Source organism: Vicia villosa, linkage group LG2 (assembly GCF_029867415.1).
Source record: "Vicia villosa cultivar HV-30 ecotype Madison, WI linkage group LG2, Vvil1.0, whole genome shotgun sequence".
NCBI lineage: Eukaryota > Viridiplantae > Streptophyta > Magnoliopsida > Fabales > Fabaceae > Vicia > Vicia villosa.
This window is the reverse complement of record NC_081181.1, coordinates 133,810,920-133,832,182: the sequence shown is the minus strand read 5'-3', so window position 1 is coordinate 133,832,182 and position 21,263 is coordinate 133,810,920. Positions and strand designations below refer to the sequence as shown.

General features: G+C 32.7%; 2 protein-coding genes and 2 non-coding genes across 4 annotated transcripts; all 4 read right to left on the bottom strand.

Annotated features, from left to right (window-relative positions):
* Nucleotides 1-1,552: 1,552 nt before the first annotated feature.
* LOC131652175 (probable disease resistance protein At5g66900) lies at nt 1,553-5,243 on the bottom strand. Its single transcript, XM_058921964.1, has 4 exons — nt 4,430-5,243; nt 3,577-3,980; nt 2,862-3,492; nt 1,553-2,628 (listed from the first exon to the last, which is right to left on the bottom strand). Exons 1-4 carry the CDS (start codon nt 5,181-5,183, stop codon nt 1,778-1,780), a joined length of 2,640 nt encoding a protein of 879 aa, XP_058777947.1. The 5' UTR covers nt 5,184-5,243; the 3' UTR covers nt 1,553-1,777.
* A 5,083-nt stretch (nt 5,244-10,326) lies between these two features.
* TRNAW-CCA (transfer RNA tryptophan (anticodon CCA)) lies at nt 10,327-10,398 on the bottom strand. The gene has a single exon. It is a non-coding gene; the product is annotated as a tRNA-Trp (tRNA).
* A 5,628-nt stretch (nt 10,399-16,026) lies between these two features.
* Nucleotides 16,027-16,098, bottom strand: TRNAW-CCA (transfer RNA tryptophan (anticodon CCA)). The gene has a single exon. It is a non-coding gene; the product is annotated as a tRNA-Trp (tRNA).
* Nucleotides 16,099-16,167: 69 nt separating this feature from the next.
* On the bottom strand, nt 16,168-17,417 carry LOC131652174 (reticulon-like protein B13). Its single transcript, XM_058921963.1, has 4 exons — nt 17,265-17,417; nt 16,985-17,186; nt 16,684-16,895; nt 16,168-16,515 (listed from the first exon to the last, which is right to left on the bottom strand). The coding sequence occupies exons 1-4, from the start codon at nt 17,326-17,328 to the stop codon at nt 16,346-16,348; spliced, it is 648 nt and encodes a 215-aa protein (XP_058777946.1). The 5' UTR covers nt 17,329-17,417; the 3' UTR covers nt 16,168-16,345.
* Between the last annotated feature and the right edge of the window lie 3,846 nt (nt 17,418-21,263).

Below are 21,263 nucleotides of genomic sequence, written 5' to 3'. Positions count from 1 at the left end.
CCAAAAGCATGAGTTTGACTTCAATGAAACTTTTTCTCCTATGGTAAAACCTATTACCATAAGGATCATTCTTACCATTGCCTTAACTCATGGGTGGTCTATACAACAAATGGAGGTAAATAATGTCTTTCTTAATGGACTCCTTGAGGAGGAAGTCTATATAGAGCAGCCTCAAGGTTTCACCAACTCTGACTCTTCACTTGTGGGTAAATTGAACAAAGCCTTGCATGGCCTCAAACAGGACCCAAGGCAGTGGTTTAAAAGGCTTCAATTTTCCATGATCACTCTGCAATTTAAGCCTAGTAAGTGTGATCCCTCATTATTCACCTATTTTGCTAATAGCCATAGTATCTATATACTGGTATATGTAGATGACATCATCATTACTGGCAGCTCTAAATCCCTCATGCAGTATATCATCTCCAAGCTCAACTCTGCATTCTCTCTCAAACCTTTGGGGGACCTTAACTATTTTTTTGGCATAGAAGTAAAAAATGGAGCTGATGGATCCCTTGTTTTGACTCAGTCCAAATATATTAGGGACTTACTACTTAAAACCAATATGGACGAATCTTCTCATGTTAACACACCTATGCAATCCTCTTGCAAACTCACCAACCATGGCTCTCCTGCTCTTTCAGATCCTTGCTTCCACATGTCGATTGTGTGGGCTCTTCAATATGCCACCATAACCAGACCTAACATAGCCTATTTAGTCAACAGAGTGTGTCAATTTATGTCACATCCCCTTGAGACACATTGGACTGCAATCAAGAGAATACTTAGGTACCTCAAAGGTACCATTGGCTTTGGCATGCATCTGACTCCCCTGCCATCCACTGCTCCTTCTACACTTTAAGTTTTCTGTGATGTTGACTGGGCATCAGATTCAGATGATAGGAGAAGCACCTCAGGTACTGCTATCTTTTTTGGCTCAAATCTCATCACTTGGTTGTCCAAAAAGCAGTCTGTGGTGACAAGATCCAGCATAAAGGCTGAATATATAAGTCTGGCTCAAGCCACTGCTGATCTCTTGTGGGTGCAAATACTTCTACTTGAGTTGAACATCTCCACAAAGTAGCCACTCAGTTTGTGTGACAATCAATCAGCGGTTATGCTGGCTCATAATCCCATCATGCTCTCAAGGACAAAGCACATGAAGATTGATTTGTTTTTTGTCAGGGAGAAAGTCCAAGCAAGCGAATGCAGGTGGTGCATATTCCTGGTGTTTATCAGCTGGCCGATGCTCTTACCAAACCTCTGCCCTCATCTAAATTTTTGGAACTTAGGCACAAATTCAGGATCATTAACTTTCCTTGAGATTGGGAGGGGTATTAGATATGTAATAGTGAAACATGTAATAAATATGTAGCCTATCTGTAAAAGGACTGACAGGTGTCAGTACAGTAGGCGTGACCTGCTATAGCAAGTCACTATAATGCACAAGTATAAATACATTGATGTGGCACTGTTGTAACTAACTGAAGAAGAGAATAACAGAATTCTGTTGTCATGAATATCAGTTCATCTATTCTTTCTAATACTCTACAAATGAATGGGAAAATATTGTGCTAGTTTACTGCAGAATAATAGTCATGTTTAACACATAGAGTAATATCTCAGGTCACACTAATGTAAATTACATTTGGAATACCGTCCAACACAAACTTATGTTTAGTTCACGACAGTTGCCTGGACAAGATTATGGTACAAATACGAAAACACATGAGTGGCAACACTCTTTACAGGTATCAACATGACTTCAAGTCACTTTATCTTAAGGAAACAACACTCGGGAACGTGTTCCATGAAGAAAATTTAAGTTAATATCTACTTCAGGCATCTCTATCTTTACGTTTTGAATGTTGGGAAATTGTCCCCACAGTGCAGCGGCTTCATCATCACAAATCACAGATATTTTATGCTTTACATTTTCAAAGTTGATGACCGAATAAGGCAATTCACTCAACTTTGAGCAACCCTTCATGTAAAACTTTTCAAGCCTTTGCAAGTCGCCAATATCGTTTGGTAATTGTGGAAGACTCACACAGTCTGATATGTCGAGACAACGTAGCTTGCTAAGGCCTCCAACAGATTTTGGCATCTCTACTAAATCAGAGCAGGAACAAAGCCTTAGCACTTCCAAATTCTCCAACTTTTCAAGATCTTGAGGCAATGCAGAAAGCTTGTGGCAGTTTGTGATACTGAGCTTCTTCAATGAGGTAATGTTACAAATTCCATCAGGCAATTTAATCAAATCTTTGCAATAATCAATGCTCAACTCTACTAGATTTGGCATAGCATCTGAAATTTGGATAGAACCGCTTTCAAAAGCATTCTTTGTATTGCACATATGAAGGGATAACTTTCGCAGATTCTTCAGTTTGCATAGACAAGGGACTGAAACCTTCTCCAACCTTATTCTTTTCAGGTTTGATAAAAAACCAAGTAGCTCAAACTTGGTTAATTCAGAATAATTGAAACCATAATTTGTGATTATTAAAACTTTTAGTTCCCACATTTTCTCTGTGAAATCTGGTAATGAGTACTTGTCAGACCGAAGATTTAAAACCATAACCTCAGCTTCATCAGGTTGCATGTCACACCAATCCGAAGAAAATGTTTCATCTGTAAAAACATCATATAAGAGTAAATCACCATAGTCATAGAATATAACAAGAGAATGAGTATTTCTTATTGCACCTATGCAAGAACATTGGTAGAGTGAATAGATAAACCAGTCAAATGAACTAATGAACTTTGTGAAACCTTTGGCAAAATCTCTTAATACAATTACTTTGTAACAGTGGTGTTATTTTATTAATTGTAAGTGCGTGTATAATTAAGAGATAAAGATATACCAGTTGATATAGACAATACGCGGGCGTCAACTTTTAGTTGTATCGGTTTTACAAACATTCCGGAGATGAACGAGTACGCACGACTAATGAGTCCTTGCTGATTCGGTCCTATCCACCAATCAGGACGATTATCTCCATTTAAGTCAATGATCAGTCTTTTTCTCTGTTCAATTGGTTCCCCTTTGCTCTGATGAATTGCTAGCTCTCTGAGGAGATCATGCATCATGACATAGTGGTTATTGTAGTACTTGTCTGTTTCTGTTGCAACTTTCCTTGTAGCTATGACATTAATCAAATTCCTGGTGATTAAATCATGAACAATGGCCATTGCTTTTGTACCATCTTCATCTAAATTATACAGTTCTGCCCACATATCAATGAGGACAGTAACAGGAATCCTCTGGTCTTCGGGAAATAGTCCCATATCCATGAAGCACTCTTTTTGATTGATATCCTCCAATATATCCAAGCTTTGTTGAAGGAAACAAAGCAAGTTAGTGCTATTCAACTCCAGAATGGATTGACTTTGCAAAAACTCTTTCATATTTTGCCACTTCTCAGAAGGCTGCTTACAAAGTGATCCAGCAATGACCTGAAGCGCCAGCGGCGAACCCTTACAGCCTCTCACTATCTGTGCATGGAAGTGAAATCAATAAGTAACATCAAAGGCTTAAAATATAATCATGTCTATTTAGTTGGATGGAAGAGACAGTACCTCGCGAACAAGTTTTTTCTCAGGCATGTATGAGCTTTTGTGATTCAATTGAGCAAAGTGACGGAAAAGAGACACTGCAGGACCATGATCAAGTGGATCCAACTGGCACGGGGATCCAAATCTTCTAAATGCAACTCTTGAAGTCACCAAAATCTTATAATCTTTCATTTGGAATTTGAACTTCTCCACAAGGCCTTCTGAGTTAGGCCAAACATCATCCAAGACTAACAGTATTGGAATTCTGCCAACTTGCCTCATAAGAAGTCCCAATCGGTTAATTGCCTCTTCATCGGTTTGAAACTCAGGCACACGACATCCACAATGTTCAAATAGTGTCTGTACAATGTTCTTCAAGTTGGGATTTTTTGAGACAGTAACAAAGAAGATGTTTCCACCAAACTTGCCTAGTCAAAACAAAAATAGCTTTCTAAATCAAAGAGAATAGATTGTATTTAAATGAAGCAAAATGGAATACAATGAAATGAAATAAATTAGAGGACTAACACCCTATTGGAATAAACAACTTATTTACAGGTTTATCATATAAGTGCTTATATTATAAGTTATAACCCATTTCTATGATGAATGATAAAGTAAAGTAAAATTATTTTCATATAAGCTATAGACAATCCTGGAGAGCTTATGAAAATAAGCTGAAAAGCACTTTATGGATATGTTATAAGCTCTTTAAATAAGTTCTCTCAAACAGTTTCACAAGTTCTTATATCAATAAGCTCAAAATGCCAATCCAAACATACCCTAAAAGATCATTAAGCTCAAAAAGCCAATCCAAACATACCCTAAAAGATTAGCAACAATTTAGTGGAAAAAAGCAATTAAGTAGAATTACTACCTTTAATTTGTGGATGCCAACAAAGCTTCTTAGCAAGAGTACTTTTACCAGAACCACCCAAACCAGTCAAAACAAGCACATCAACACCATCTTTCATCAATTCAATCTTCAACTTATTCAAAGCCTCAACCATTCCCAAACACTCCGGCTCTTCCGGAGCACCACACAAACCCCTAATCTGATTCCCTTCAAACTGACCAGAATTCATCATTCTGGTCAAAACATCCAAAATTCCATCCACCTTAGCAGAAAGCACAATCAAATCCCTTTTATTCTCAAGTTGAACATTAACAGACAAATCTCTCTGAAGCTCCTTGTCTTTCTTCTGAAGCTTACCTTGGTAACCTGGAAAAGAGAAAAAGTTCCATAGAGTAAGCTTCTTGCATTTTTTAACAAGCTCTTCACCTTCTCTTATGCGTTTCTCTAGCCTCTCTATCTCTCCTCTTGGTCGATCCAACAAATCGTTGTAACCTTTCATTTCTTCTACTAGAGGAGCCAAAGCTTTTAAGGTTTCTATGTTTGTTTCGAGTGTTGGACGGAATTCTCGACCCTTTTTGATTTTTTGAAGAGTGTATTTCACCATTTCTCCCATTACTGCTCCAACTGCACCTCCGCTCAGTAGATCCGCCATGGCTATGCTACTCTTGTGGCTGCAACAATGAAAGTGATCTTGTGGTTTTGATGTTATTGTTGAATTGAATGTTTTAGAATATTCGATGAAACGAAAACATATGAACTCAACAGAAACTACCATTAGTTATTTATAGAAACTGTTTCGTTGACTTGTGAGTTTCGGTCTTTTTGCTAGGAAAAAGCTATGGTACTCTGTTTGGTGGGATAACTTAAGAAAAATAGAAAAGAAAAATGTTAGTTTTGTGCTAATAATTCAAGATAAAAATATAAGTTAAGGTATATTTGGACTTCCATAATTCTCTAGAGTGTAACTTATCTAAAAATTTTGTTTTAATAAAAAAAAACTATTTTTAGTAATTTTTTTTACTTTTAGATTTTTTGAATGTTTTTATTTGAATTGGAAATTTTAAAAGAGTTTAATGGTAGTGCACTGTCAACTATCAGTGTAAAAAGTATTACACACATATCCATTCAGATTGTTTTAAAGTACTATAAGTGCACATTCCCTTTTCTCATTTTAAAAAGTAATAATTATGTTAAATTTAATAATAAAATTAATACTCCCTTCGTTTTTTTTTATTATAAGTCGTTTTTAAAAAAATTGTATTTAAATATAAGTCGTTTTACCTTTCCAATCAATAATTAATGCTATTTTTTATTATATGCTTAAATATTTATTATTCTCTCCTTTTCACTGTGAAAATTTATCTTTCCACATGTTATTAATGAATGACAATTTTATAAAAATCTTCATAATTTCTCATTTTTCATGTAACAACTATTATTTTTCTTAATATATAAAAAATTCAAAATGGCTTATAATGAAAAACAGAGGTAGTATTATTTAATAAAATATTTTTATTAATTATAATGAATTAAAATAAGTTAATAAATAAAAATAAAAAAATTAAATAAAAATCACATCAATATTCTAATATAATGAATAATTATTTTAAAATAAAAAATATATATTTTATATAAAATAGAGAGAACATATTCAAAATAGTACAAGAATAAAAAAGAAATGAGAAATTGACACCGTGTAAGTACATTCGTCTTTAAATATAAGATCCCGTAAATAAAATTACGCTAATTAAGAAAGTTGGTTAGAATATTAAATTTATTGATTATTTGTACAAATTTACAAATTTATCATTAGCAGAGAGAAATAATTGATTTTCATATATGTGTATTTATTATTGATTACAGAAGAAAAAATGAGATATAATTAAGAGAGTGTTTGAAAAAAAATAATTAATGCATTTTAAAAGTTGAAAAGAATTTTATAAAAAATGACAAGAAAAAAAACTCAAAACGATCTTATAATTAAAGACAAAAGTAGTATATTTATATTGGATGTCAGTGTATCTCCATTAAAACTTTAAAAAAATATCATATTAAAAAACTACAAAAAATATTAAGTTATTAAGATAGTTGAACACTTCTTCTAAATTTAATGTTATTTTGTTTTATTTTATATGTGTTCTATTATATTTTTGTGAATAAAACTAAATAAAAATAGCTACAATATTTTATTTGAAACACAATGACATTAATTATTGTGTATTATAAATATAATTTTTTTATATAATCGATACATTATTATTATTTATAAATTTTATTTTATAAATAATTAAAATAAAAATAAAATATTAATAAAAATTTAATAGTTACGGGTAATCGATAGTGTATAATTTTTTATAACATATCAATTAAATTCTTTTTGTATACGGTTTATATACTGTTCTTTTTGCTTGTAATACTATACTCCATTCTAATTTCTAATACCGCGTTTATACCACAGGCTTGACATGAAACTCTATTGCTGAAGTAGCCGCCACTATATTTGTCATTTATTTCTAACTTTCCTCTCTTTTTCCTTCACCTAAGAGAATGTAAAGAAGATTTTGTGTGTTCCTAAAGTTTATCCTGTTGTTGTTGACTGGTGTAAGTAAAATATAGTAGGAGTATTTTGTTCTGTTTCGGTGCCTTTTTGGTTGTGCCGGCAGTTTGCATCATCTCGCATTGTTTGGACTGGGGCATTCTTTATGCCTATGTATAGTTATATAGAGTTTGCTATATATACACCACATTCTTTACACCGTACCTGTACACCATATAAAACAACAAAAAAAAAATAATTTGTACATAAATTAACATAAAATAAATTATTAAAAAAATAAAATTAGTATGTTTTGGGTATAATTCTACGGTGTGGGTGTCAAAAATCAGTGTAAAAATATAATTTTCCATCGTTACAATGCTTTTGTTGTTTATTTATATGGAAAAAAATAAATCAAATAAATTTGAAAATAGTTTGAAATTTAGTTCCACAATTTAATTGTTGAATTAAGTTCATGAATCAAATCAGATGAATATGAGTTAAAAACTAAATTTATTAACTAAAAGAGCTGAATTATGTTATTTTCAAGAGTAGGTTTAAGGAATTGTTCCAAATCTTAACCCTATATTTTCTTTTTATCTAACGGTTTTAATTGATAACTTATATATTCTTAAGTGAGCAAAATAATTATACTAATAATATCAACATCGTATAAATTCCAATCTTATAATTTTTATTTAAAAAAATTAATTTAGAATGTCAAATATATAAAAGAGAATAGACTTTAAAAAATGACTTTTAGGTCTGTGCATAATATGCAACTAACTGTCATCTATCTGAACTTCCAAAGACAACATATAGCTAACTTGGAATATAAGTAGACCAAACAAGTGCCCCCAGATGTACTCATGAATCCACTCCAACTCAGCAAAGTATCTTAGGTAAACCACATCCACGTGATAGGCAGTCTACCACAAATATGAATGTGTCAACCAAGTAAAACAAGTATGTTCTCAATGCATATGCTCTATACTATATAACCTGTTCATAATCACCATCGGTTTGCTCTGCCGCAGACAACTGGTGTGCATACAACCTTTCAAGAATCCAAATCTAGCATGACACCCTCGAGTGTCTTCTACCTCATTTAGGGCATCACTTGGGTCAATTCCCAAATAGGTCATCATCATCTCAAATGAATTATCTCTGGTAATCATGGAATGGTCTAATAATCTTCTCCTGATCGAAAGTTTCAACAGGCATAACACATCCTCTAAAGTGATGGACATCTCACCATGTGGAAGATAAAAAAAATGTCTCAGAGTGTCATCTTTGAACAAACTCAAACAACTTGCCATGGTTAATAGTAGAATAACCGGTCAAGCATAAAAATTGCAATCTAGATGGAAACATCGCATCGTGAAACCACTACTCATCAGGCTGATGCAACCTCACAATCTTCGGACCATGGTTTATGCATTTTAAAGCATCACGACACTGCAGAAAAATAGATTATTATCAAAAAGTTCGAATATCATAATACATTTGTTTCAAAAATTAAATACATATAAATTTTACCTCTCTGTCCCACACATGACTGATAGCATGGTCTGCATATATATGCAACAATGAAAAGTCATACAAGCCTCTTACGAACCCTTCGAGAATAACTGCATCGACATCAGGAGCCTCAACCTAAACCGGTGGGGCTTTGTATCAGGAGGTGTCACTTACTTTCTTCGGGAAGACAAAGTCGGAGATGCTTGAACCATGGAAGGTTTCGCTTCCGCATCAAACAAACTAGAACCAACCTGTTGTTGTGAGGGTTGGGCTCTTTCATGCGAGCTAATGCATGCATCAGCACATTATTGAGCCTCATGCAATCTTGGTTATCATCCATGTTGCCTATAATTAAACCATACAAGTAATATATAGTAGAAAAAAATCAAACCCAGATGAAACATAATGATAATCAAGCCAAAGAATGCAGACAAATCAAATATGGAAATGCACTTTCATATTCCTAGAAAATTAGATTTTGAACAAATACGAAAATGTATTTCCGTATTGACCTGCAACGCCGAAAAAACGAAAGAGCGGGTTAAGATTTTAGACCCGCCTACCTTAATGTGCTCGACTCGGCCCACCTTGTTTTTTGCAGGGTTTTAGAGGCGCGAGCATTACCAATTTTTTTAGCCTAAAAAGATGCAGTACATGTGGGCCTATCCTGCTCCGCCTTAATTTTTGCAGGACATACCAAGGTTTTAGGTCCGTACACTCAACTGTGTTTGTCTCGTCCTAGTTTTTGCGAAATTTTGCGTAGCAGGCCTAAATGGGACGGACATGCCCGTTTGTCACCCCTAATCGGAGGAGTATTGAGAATGATATAGATGTAAGTTTTATGTTTTGTTGCGCTAGAGGAAAAAAATGTCTAGTTGTTTTGAGTGCATTGATGTAAGAAATGTTTATATTTTGTGTTCATTAAACTCTATTTTATGTTTATTTGATATTTTTTTAGAATTAAATGCACTTTTGATCCATAGATGATTTTTAATTTTTAGTTCCTTCATTTAAAAAATTAGTTTTTTAGTCCCTGAATTTTACATCACTTGAGATTTAGTTGGATTTTGCAGACGTTGTAGTGATGATTAGAAATTTTTTTTTTTTTAATGAGTTGAGAATATTGACTAGAGTAATTAATTATTATTTTTAAAAAAAAAGTTATTTTTAGTGAGTTGGAAATATTGATTAGGATAATTAATTAAGTTTTTTTAAAAATTAATTAGTTCAAATTTTAAAATAATTTTTGTTGGGTCTAAGCATATATTTTGGCGACATTCCTACAATCCAATGTTGACACTACTGTGCTTTATAAACACTTAAATTTAAAGTAACCTAATTGATGTAGGACTTATAAGAAACAAAACCAGCAAAATCCACTGCATTTGAGAGAGACATTGAGGATATCGTCTGTTTCAACTTAATCCTGCACTGCATCCAACAAGAAACAACATGGCATAAGTTCCTACTGTTTCAACTTTATCCAACATTAAAAATTAATTAAGATTAAAAGATCGTAGTTCCATATTACGAGTAAGAAGCATTTGATATATATCTAATATCTTAAACGCAATTCACCAGCTGATTCTGATACCATAACCTGGACCAGGATCTGCTACCTTTAATGTAAATGAGAACATAAATGCATGACTAAAATGTTGGTATCACTTGGGGAGATGGAAGAGGTAAGATTCTCAACAATGGTCAGCTTCTTACTTTTTCTCTAGACAGAACCTTTGGCTCTGGCTTTCAATCCAATAAACAAAATCAAAATGGTAAGATTGACATGCAAATTGTCATACATATTCCTTTCTATGAAATCCTACGCATGCTGTGTAAGTTTAACAGACATAAAAAAAATTGAACCTGACGTGAATCGAACACGCAACCTTCTGATCTGGAGTCAGACGCGCTACCATTGCGCCACAGATCCAATTGTGATAGTTTTCACAGTAACCTAAATAGCTTCTCTGAGTTTCGACTCTCCATTCTTAGAAACAATGAAATATTTAAGAACTACAACAGTGCATAAACTGTTAACAAAAACAAATCACTATAGACCTTCATAACTACGAATTGTTAAATCCAAAATAGAAAGTTAATTTGTTAGATTATTTTTTTCTTTCAAATTTATGGAGATAACGCTGTGAATGAAATTAAAAAAAAGTTAAATCTTTCTTGTAAAAAAGGGTAAGTGAGTATAATTTGAAAATCAAAGACAAAAAAGATAATTTTTCATTCTGAAAAATCAATATATGTATAGTAGTTTAAAAAATATTTAGTAGGTTTGAATTTCACCTTTATATAAAAGAGAAAGTGTTGTCAAATAATTAAAATTTTGACATTTTAGATTAGTGGAAAGTTACAAAATTATAATATTTTTGAGCTACCTTTTGTTCAATTGGATACTCGAAGCGAAGGGAAAGCTTTTCGCATAAAGGCATTGGTGAGCTAAAGGAGCAAGCAGAACGGGAAGAACATAAGTTCCCAACTCTTAGAAAGAAAGTAAACCAATGGCCCGAGAGAAGCCTAATCCAAGAATACTGAATCCTGGATGGGAGAAGCTGCTAACAAGAGGTTAGCTGCACTTATCAATAGCAGTTTTTCGACTGGATAAATCTGAGTGTAGTATAGTTAAGCGGTCATAAGTTGTTCGGATCCATTACTATATCTCAAATATTGTTTTAGAGTATTTATTTAGTACTAATGTTCTGAATTTTACTTTTTCCTATTTTATATTGAAGAATTGCTATTCATACACTAAAATTGTTACACTTATACTTACACTATGTGAAATACATCAAAGACATGTGATAATTTATATTAAAAGATGTAAAAAAATAATTATTAAATATAATAGAAAAACCAAATTGTATAAATGTAAGGTGTAGTTGTCATGTTTAGTCTAAACATATCATTACTCTTTATATTGTGTTCAAATATTTTAGAGGAGCATTGACGTGTATTCAAAAGTGAGTTTGAAATTATTTTAGAGACGATTTTGATTTTCCTATAACTTCATATTTGTTTAGATTAATGAGTCTTGTTCCAGGTGAAATTGATTTCCTTTGAGCTTTGGTAAGGTTAACTGCACGAGTCAACAAATGTTAGGGTTTGCTTATGCAAACCCTATAATCAGTACTACTACAAAAAACACATCTAACGTCAGACGCGAAATGCGTTTGACGTTGGTTATAGAAGCGAGGTAACGTAGGCCTTCATGAAAAGCCACCCCTTATCACCTCGGTTATTAAAACGCCATGGGGTAAAGTTAACTGCACGTGAGTTTGATTCCCAACATCATCATTTTTATTAATTTTAGAACTGGATGAAGAACCACAGCAACACGAACAACATTAATGGAGAACAACAAGAACAAGAACAAAATTAATAAGAACAATAATAACATCAATGACATAATTCATTAGGAACCTATAAAGTACACATCATTACATCAAATTATGCGTAAGAAGGAGTGAAAGGAATATCAAAGAAGGGAAAAAGAAATTTGAAAAGATAAAGATGTAATCATTCAATAGCTCAAGGTTGCTAGTCTACCAGAAGGTCTTTCCAACTTCCAAGATAAGAACACCTGGAAAATTAAAGAAGCAATAATTAGAAGGAAACTTGACATGCGTGAAATCTTTTGGCTTTTAGACTTTCTAAGATCAAAGAAGAGGAAGAATCAGAAGAATCAATATAAAAACAAAAGAACTTCATCCAGAGAAATCAAAGAAGAGAAAGAATCAAAATGAGTACTTTTGTTGAAACTTTATCCAAAGAAATCAAAGAAGAGGTCCAAGTCATGAAAGAACAAAAACAAAAACTGAGTACTTCATTAAATACTGAGAGAACAGAAGCTGATGCAGATGTAGAGATCCAAGTCGTTGAAAGAGACCATGCTACTGAACCTTTGAGACCCAGGAGAGCTCTCAGGAAGAGGAGATCAAGAAGAAGAAAGGTGAAAAGGCCAGACATCATCAATTCTAATGATGATGATGAAGCATATTATACTTGGTCAAACTTTCTGTCAGCCAGAGGATTTTGATATGATTAATAAAAAAGGACTTTTTGTAATTTTACTTAATGAAAGTTTTATTCTATGGTTTCTTATCTGTCGACTTAAGGTTACAACTAATTGAAGAGTTTCATTATATGGTTTCATACACACTAATCTATCAGCTTTCATCCTATACTAAATCTGAATAACCAAAACAAAAATAAAGGAAATGCTTCATACATAAAAATTATAACTTACAGTAAATTATCTTGGATAGGTCCAAGTATTTCTCATATTCATTGATTCTTGAGGCAGTTTGTACGTTAACCATCAAAAACACCAAAACCAAAACCTAAAACAACCCAAAGTAATGCTTCTCAACAACAACACCAATAATGGAGAATAATAACAACAACAAGAAGAACAATAATGGAGAACAACAACAAGAATAACACTAATGAAGAACAACAATAATGAACAAAAACAACAAGAACAAAGTAATGGAGTACAAGAACAACAACAACAACAATAATAATATACCGGATAGAGAGTTTTTTGTTTGCTATGACTCCTTGGAGAAGAAGTGTTCTTTCGTAGGCTGGAGAATTAATGTTCTTTCGTTAGGGCTTTAAAATTGATTTAGGTAGACACTTAAGGAATTAAAAAGATAAAGAGTATTTATCTCGGATAATTTAAAAAATCAAGGTAACAAACCATCCCGTAAAATCTAAAAAATAAAGGTGTCTTTTTGGTTGCAAAAAAATAAATAAATAAATAGGAAGTTTTTATCTCGGTTTTATAGAAAACTGAGGTAACATATCCGTCGTAAAATCCAAAAAAAAAAAATAAAGGCGCCTTTTTGGTTCTATATAAAACATTAAAAAAAGAGCTGGAAATCGAACCTCAAACCTTGAGCATATATTTATGTCAGTTTTATTTAAATCTGAGGTAACTGATTTATTATTATTTTTTAAATAAAACAAGGTGCTCCGGTCACATGTGCCCGCTGTTATTTATCGTACGTGGTGAAAAATTTGTCATAAAAAACGTTATTTATTGTAGTACAGGATGAAGAAGCTGAGTTGCATGCTCGTAACTCCACGCAAATCAAAGATAAAGAAATGTGGAGTTATTTATCAATTTATGATGCTTGGTATGTTACTGAAGTAATGGTACTTGATGTGTTTGCTCAAGTAATGGTGCTAGACATGATGTTTATAAAGTGATGGTGCTTGATGTTGATAATCAACAGGGAGATACATTTCAAGCTTCATCAAGAAGACTCAATGAACTTATGTGATATTAAAGTCAATTATAATGATGTTAAGATTTGAAGTTTCAAAGTGTAAAAGCCTGCATGATCGTGTTTGTTTGAGTGACCAGTATCTTCTAAAACACAAGAGCATTTATGGAAACATTATGGTTACATCTCATACGCACACACATATTTAAACTATTGCGAAGCCTCTCTTTTAAAAATTAAATCACCTAAAAATATTTTAAAACCCTAACTAGTTAATTAGGGGACTATCTTTTTTATTAGTGGACTTTTTCTAACCATGTAATAGATTAAATCCTTAACCTATTAGATGGACTCTGACTAATCAATTAGATCCTTAACCTAATTGAGTCCATAATTGATTATGATAATGTCTTAATGATTGATAACGACTCTTTATCCAAATTTTTCAAAATGGGCATAAATAATCGATAATTTGAGGTATCCAATCGATTAGGATAAGGACCCAATTGATTAGGTGACTTCAGTTTTCTCCCAAAAACTTCCAAATTTTTACCACCCTTTGGCCTATCAATAGAAAGTTTATCTATCATTTTTCACACCAAAAAACGTTAGTTATCTTCCCTTCCTCACTCTAAATTATTTTCTATTTCTCTTCCATAATTTGGTCATATTGCTTTGAGAAAGATTTTTGTATTTAAGTGAGGAAGTTTTTCTAGAAAGGGTAATATTGTAAATTCAATAAGAGTTCTTTTTTCTCTTGAGTGAATCTTTATTCCTTACGAAGTGTTTGTTTAGATTTGGAGCAAAACTTGATAAAATCTCTTTTAAGAGGATTTAGTATTAAGTCTTCGTTTGGTTCATGAGTTTAGCCACATAAGGAAAAGTTCTTCATTTGGGTTCGTGAAGAATAATCGGAGAAAAATCTTCACATCACTTTGAAATCAGGCCGGTGAAAATATTAGTTTGTTCGTGGTCATTGCGTGTAAAACTTCGATTCAGTTCGAAGGATAGCTAGTTCAAAACTCCGCATTGGTTTGTGATAAGTTTGTATAAAATCTCAATTTAGCTTGAAGACTAATCGCTTGAAGTTTTGTTTGTTGTTTGGCGTAAATACTAACTTCCTCCTTCCATTATTTGCTGTTTGGTTCTAAATAAACATGAAATTTATTTTTTCCTTGTATAAGGGACTTAGTGAGCTTAAACTTCTTAAAACGTATAACCATTAATCGATTTTTGGGGAGAGGAGTAGGTCACATCTTTTAGATCAAATCTCTATAAATCTCAGATGTCATCTCTTTTTTATTTTCTATTTCCTTGATTTTCCGCTTTAATATTAAAAAATTTCTTAGTAAATTTGAAAATGATTTTATTTCAAACCCCCGCAATTCACCGCCGCTCTCTTGTATTCACCCCTCTCTTGTATGTGGAATCACATGTTAACATGTTGAGTTTCAATAGTTTGGCAAAACTCAAAACATGTTGTTTAGCTATAATTCATTTTTTTATAAGTGTAATTCAAGTAATTCTACTATAATCAACAACAAGTAATTAAAAAATATGCATGAACATGCAGAGATTTAATAACAAGAGGGCCCCAAATATTTAAATAAATCTCTTAGTTATAAAGCTCTACCAGCGCTAACAATTTAAGACAATTTTCTTTGTCTAAAATAATGACACACATCACAAACGTCTTTACTATCAATCCAAATAAAAGGAAATGTTAAATGACTATCAATTCAAATGTTAAATGTAAGGATGTCATTCTACTATGGAATAAGTGAGACATAACTTAACGTGCCATAAGTCCTTATGGAGCAAAGTTGTAATGGTTTAGACATATGGATTAAAAGTATTCACACTATTATCTTCCAGAATTAAGTAGTACAAACTTTCTTTCCTTTTTAGAAGAACCAATCATTTTCAGAGATTTTATCCTGAATAAAACATTGTGAGCTACATAAATTGACAGTACAATTAAAGAATTCACACAATTTTGAGACATAGAAGTTTTGAAGAAAATTCAGGTATGAATAGAACATTTGACACATAAATTCATGTGAAAAATTCACAGCTCCTAAATGTTTAGCAACCGAAAATTGGCCATTTGGCAGTCTTAACATGTACAATCAAACAATGAAAAATGAGTGTTATTGGACTTACCTAATGATGGATGATCAAAGGCTTTGCATATTTTTCGAATAATGCTTTGAGATTAGCAATAGAAACGTACCAGAAGTTATAAACACTACACCTGCCTAGTTGAAGACAGAGGAGTGAGTGCCCTGAAAATTTAAATGAAATGGGTAAAATGTAAATGAACCTGACGTGAATCGAACACGCAACCTTCTGATCTGGAGTCAGACGCGCTACCATTGCGCCACAGATCCAATTATGCTAAATCTTACACGGAGATTTATCTAAAATATAACAGGATTCTCCATAAATAAACCATATCCTTTCCAACCATGACGAATAACTTTGTTTTTATTAATCAACTATAACAAAATACAAATATAACTGCATTTTTTTTTTTTGTTTTTACATGAGTAATCTATTATTATTATTATTAACATTACATAACCGGGCATAATATTTTTACACAAACTTCAAGCTATATACACAAAAGCAAATTAATCACTCTATTTTTTTCTCATTTAGTATTCTACTTTTGATATTTTTAATGGCCTTTTCATCTATAACCTCATAAGATCTCTTATATTTCTCCCTCAACCATTCCAAGCACTTCTTGATCTTGTCCTCGTTTTTCATATAAATTACAGGAACGGTCATACAACCCAATATACCTATACAACAAAACAAAATAAAATTTAATATATATATATATATATATATATATATATATATATATATATATATATATATATATATATATATATATATATATATAATCAATTATGAGATGAAAAAAGGTAAATAATTAACAAGATAAATAAAATCATATGCAAGTATACCTATATAAATGAATGTTAGAAAGTCCATGCAGGTTCCAACATAAGAGAGTGCCAAAAACCTAGCCATAACTCCCACAAGCACAAACCAATCTTCCTTTGTGGTAACCATGAACAACCACCTTATTGATTCTTCAATCCTTGCTTTAACTATCTTTGCCATTCTTATAGCTGTTTCTTCTTTGAATTCCAACCTCAAAAACTTTGGTGGTTCCCTATATTTCACATAAAGAAACAATATAGACAATATAGACGATAATATAGAGATATAATTTCGATACATCATTGAGGTGAAGGTGCTCACTTGCCGAAAAGTGTAAGCATTTTGGCATAGAGGAATATTGAGGTAATAACTAAGATGGTGAGCCATGAGATGAGAGTGAGGAAGTTATATTGATAAACTTCCATTAACACCCATGTTGCTGTTGCGGCAATCAGAACAAAAGTACCTAGTTTCTTCCTCCTCCATAGTACTATGTCCCTCATTATGTCATTGCCACTACCATCTGAGAAATAATTAAGTTAAATGATGTATTGCTGCATAATATAATATAACAGAAAGCTTGATAATATAATAGTTATACCTGAGGGATGAGAGGGAGTTGTGAAAGGTTCTGTTTCTGCTGCTGTTGTTGTTTCTGTAGACATTGGAAATATCGTGATAATTAAGTGAAGGTGATTTTGTTGAAGTGGAAAACTATATATTGTATAGGAGGAGAGGAGCTGTGTAGTTTCGTTTTGGCTTCAGAATGTGTTACAAAACACTGGTCTTACGGTGTACTCTTTGTCTGATTTACACGTGTATAACTTTGAGGAGACGTGGAAGTCTTGCAGCCTCCGTGGCATGTCCGACGTCTTTCGCATAACTTTATGCCGGTTTATTACTTGCATAAGGATTTTTCCTAAGTTGTCTTAATATCTTTGAGGAATAGGGTTCGTTGTTTTACTTTGTGAATTTATTCGTTAATGAATTATGTTTTGGATTTTTTATGGATTCATTGAATTTCAGAAGTTATAAATATGTATCTTTTGAATGTATAATAACTTTCAAAACTTTTGATTTGACGATAAGGAGAAGGGTTTGGGAGTCCTAGTTGTAATGGCAAATTTTTAAGAGTGTTTCTTGAAGATATTTAAGGAGATTGAAAAACACTACTAAACACCTTGGACTTGAGTGATTCATATGCAGAGATTTTGAAATATTATGAAACATTTAAGTAGAAAATAAGATTGTTCTGAGGAACTTAGGTGACTATTTTTTGAAACTCATTTGTAATTTTTTTATAACAATTCTTGAAGTATAATGAATTGAAGAGTTGCACTCTCTCCTTCTCTCTTTAAGTATATCGTTTGATCGAACTAGATAAACAAGTTACTTTATCTTTATTTTATCTTCTTCTCTCAAGTTAAAATAGTGTAATTGGACAAAGAGTTAATTTTTGTTGAAAGCGATTTATTTTAGTTTTCATTATTCTTTGTCCTTACACATCAAATTTTTTGGTGTGGTTGAACTCTAATTTTTTTTTTTTGCTGAAGTGCTTTTAATTATTCTACCAGTTTTGCACAACATGTGGCACCTTGGGGCAAAGAAATTTTGTTTACAAGTTAGCACCATGGATTCTAAATGAAAGATCATGAGGTTTTCCAAAGACATCAATTTTAAATTGTGGAAAGTGAAGATGCAAATAATATTAACTCAAGTGAAATTTATTGAAGCATTGAAGGACGAGGCATCGGTGTGCATCGGTGCTTGCATACCTAATAGAAGAAGAGAAGATGAAGATGGTGGATAAGGCTAGAAGTGTCATTATGTTGTGCCTTGGGGATAAAGTTATAAGAGAAGTCGCCATGTAGAAGACTACAAGAGCATTAACTTGGGGCATTTCCTTTAGGAGCAACATACTTTGTGAGAGACACACTACATACCCAAAACCTTAAGGTGATAAGTGTGTGAGTTATCCCGCTTATAAATGTTCAAGTCTCCACATTCCTAATCAACGTGGGACTTTCCCACACTACTCACACTTGTAATTTTTTCAACTCTCCCCCTCAAGTGTGAGTTTATCCAAAATGTCCCCCTTAAGTGGAAGCTCTTTTATCCACATACACTTGTATTGTCGTTGACATTTTTCAACGGGACACCTCCTATGTGAAGTTGAACAATTAGAGTTTTCAAGAAAGATATGAAGGAAGAAGAAGAGAGAAAATTGAGAGAAACTGAATTGTAAAAAATTAGGATTTGTATTATTGAGTGAAGTTGTTATTCACATCAAACTATGCTCTTTATATAGGAAACTAATGCACATGCCCAAAACTATACAAATTGACTCAAGCAAAAAATATACAAGTTATATTTTGATTCTAACACAACATCTAAATGAGAAATTCGACTTTGTTGAATACACTTGACTCCTACACCTTCGACTAACTACTCCGACATAGTTGAATGCTAGCTTTCGACAGAACACTAAATTACCACTTCTAACACCCCCCTATTTCATGTTATCGAGACTTCTCATTCCGATGCTTCTCTTCAACTCGTCGAACCTGAATTTCTTCAAGGATTTGGTGAGTATGTTAGCTAGTTGCCGTTCTGCATTTCAATGCTCAAGTTCAAGATTTCCTTTGTTGACTTGATCCCTCATAAAATGATACCTCATTTCTATGTGCTTACTTCGACCATGACATACTGGATAATTCGCCAGGCTGATAGATGACCTATTATCGAGAAACAACTTCATTTTGCCAGGTTTCTTGATCTTTAACTCTTCTCGCAACATCTCTATCCATGCTGCTTGACATGCTGCATACCATGCAACTACGTATCGACTTCACATGATGGTAAAGCCATACTACTTTGCTTCCTCGAGCTCCAAAAGATTGGAGCACCTTCAATCATGAATATGTAGCATACAATAATCTTTTTCTCGTGTTGATCTCCACTGAAATCTAAATCAGTGTAGCCATATACCTCTGCATCTATGCTGATCTTCTTTTGTCTTGGCATCAACACATCATGATCAATTGTACCCTTTATGTATCCCAGCACCCTCTTCACAGTTATGAGATGACATTCTTAGGGTTTTTCCACGAACCTGCTCAACAATCCGACACTTTGACGGATATCTAGCCTGGTATTGAAAATATACCTCAAGGATCCAATGATTTATTTGGACTCTTTGATGGTTTACTTCTTGTAGGAAATAACTTCTCTGCAACTAATCACATCAATGATGTATTGTATAAAAAATTAACAATAAAGATTTGGGAATACTTAAATATTTCTTTAGATTTGAGATAGCTGGATCATCCCAAGGAATCTCACAATGCTAGAGAACATAGCTTGGATCTACTTCCAGATTATGGTATATTGACATCAACCCCTATTGACCCAAGTCACAATTTGCAATCTGATCCTAGAAATATTCTCCATAGTCCATCCAAATTTAGAAGTCAGGTCGCTGAGTTGCTATATTAAACTCATTCACTACCTATCCAGACCCACTAAAGCACACTTACAAGCAACTATTTGTATTCTAAGATATCAAAGTTGCACTAGCAATGAGCTTGCTATTCATACCCGATTCAAACCTTACTTTAACTGTATTTAATGATTGTGACTTGGGAGCTTGCTTTGCAATTAGAAGATCTACCACTGACTTTTGTTTCTACCTAGGCACATCTCTTATCAACTAGAAAAGTAAGTAATAATATACATTTTTGTGAAACTCAATGATTTCTATACTTCAGCAACCTGTTACCATTTTTTGCGATAATAAAAATGTCATATGCATTACCACCAACCTAGTTTTTCACAAAAGAACCAAACAAATTGAAATGAAATGTCACCTAGTTTGTGACAAAGTTTAAGATCATTTCATCCACCTCAGACTAATATACGCTACAAACCAAATTGTAGATGTCTTTATTAAACCCCTACATCTTGATCTTTTTACTTTTTTTTGTTCAAAATTTGAACGGTTTGAAGCTGTTAATTAGTTAGAAAATAATAAAGAATTTGTTGTAGGATTAGTTAGAGTTTAATTCCAACTCTAACGAATATTTCAATTGCTTTCTAAGTTATTTAAGAGCGAGTGGTTTCACATGTATCCAATTTAATTTTCAATGATACTTTCTATCTCATATTTTTCTCACACTCTTACAAATTATCATAGAAGCTCTGCCCAACGGTTGCTCAATTTAGTAAGGAGCATGCATTTACTTATCTACAATATTTTATTTGTTTTTTTCATTTTAAATTGAAGTAGTTGAAAAAACAACTGTGCAACATTATAAGTTTAAAATTCTTTGTATCCTTTATGAACCTCACATGGGCGTACACACTTTGAAGTTTGAAACAAACAATTATTAACTACTGCATCTCTCTTCTGTCAACAAAATTCAAACTAAATAGTCTTGTCGGTGCTCTTTTGACAATTAAATTAACCAATATTTCCACTTTAATATTGATTAGTATACCATACGTTAGACAAATTAGACATAATCATAGGAGACATAGTTCTTAGTTTAGCTGGAAACCAACATCTAACAACCCAAAACGCGTTAACTCCACCGAATACAAA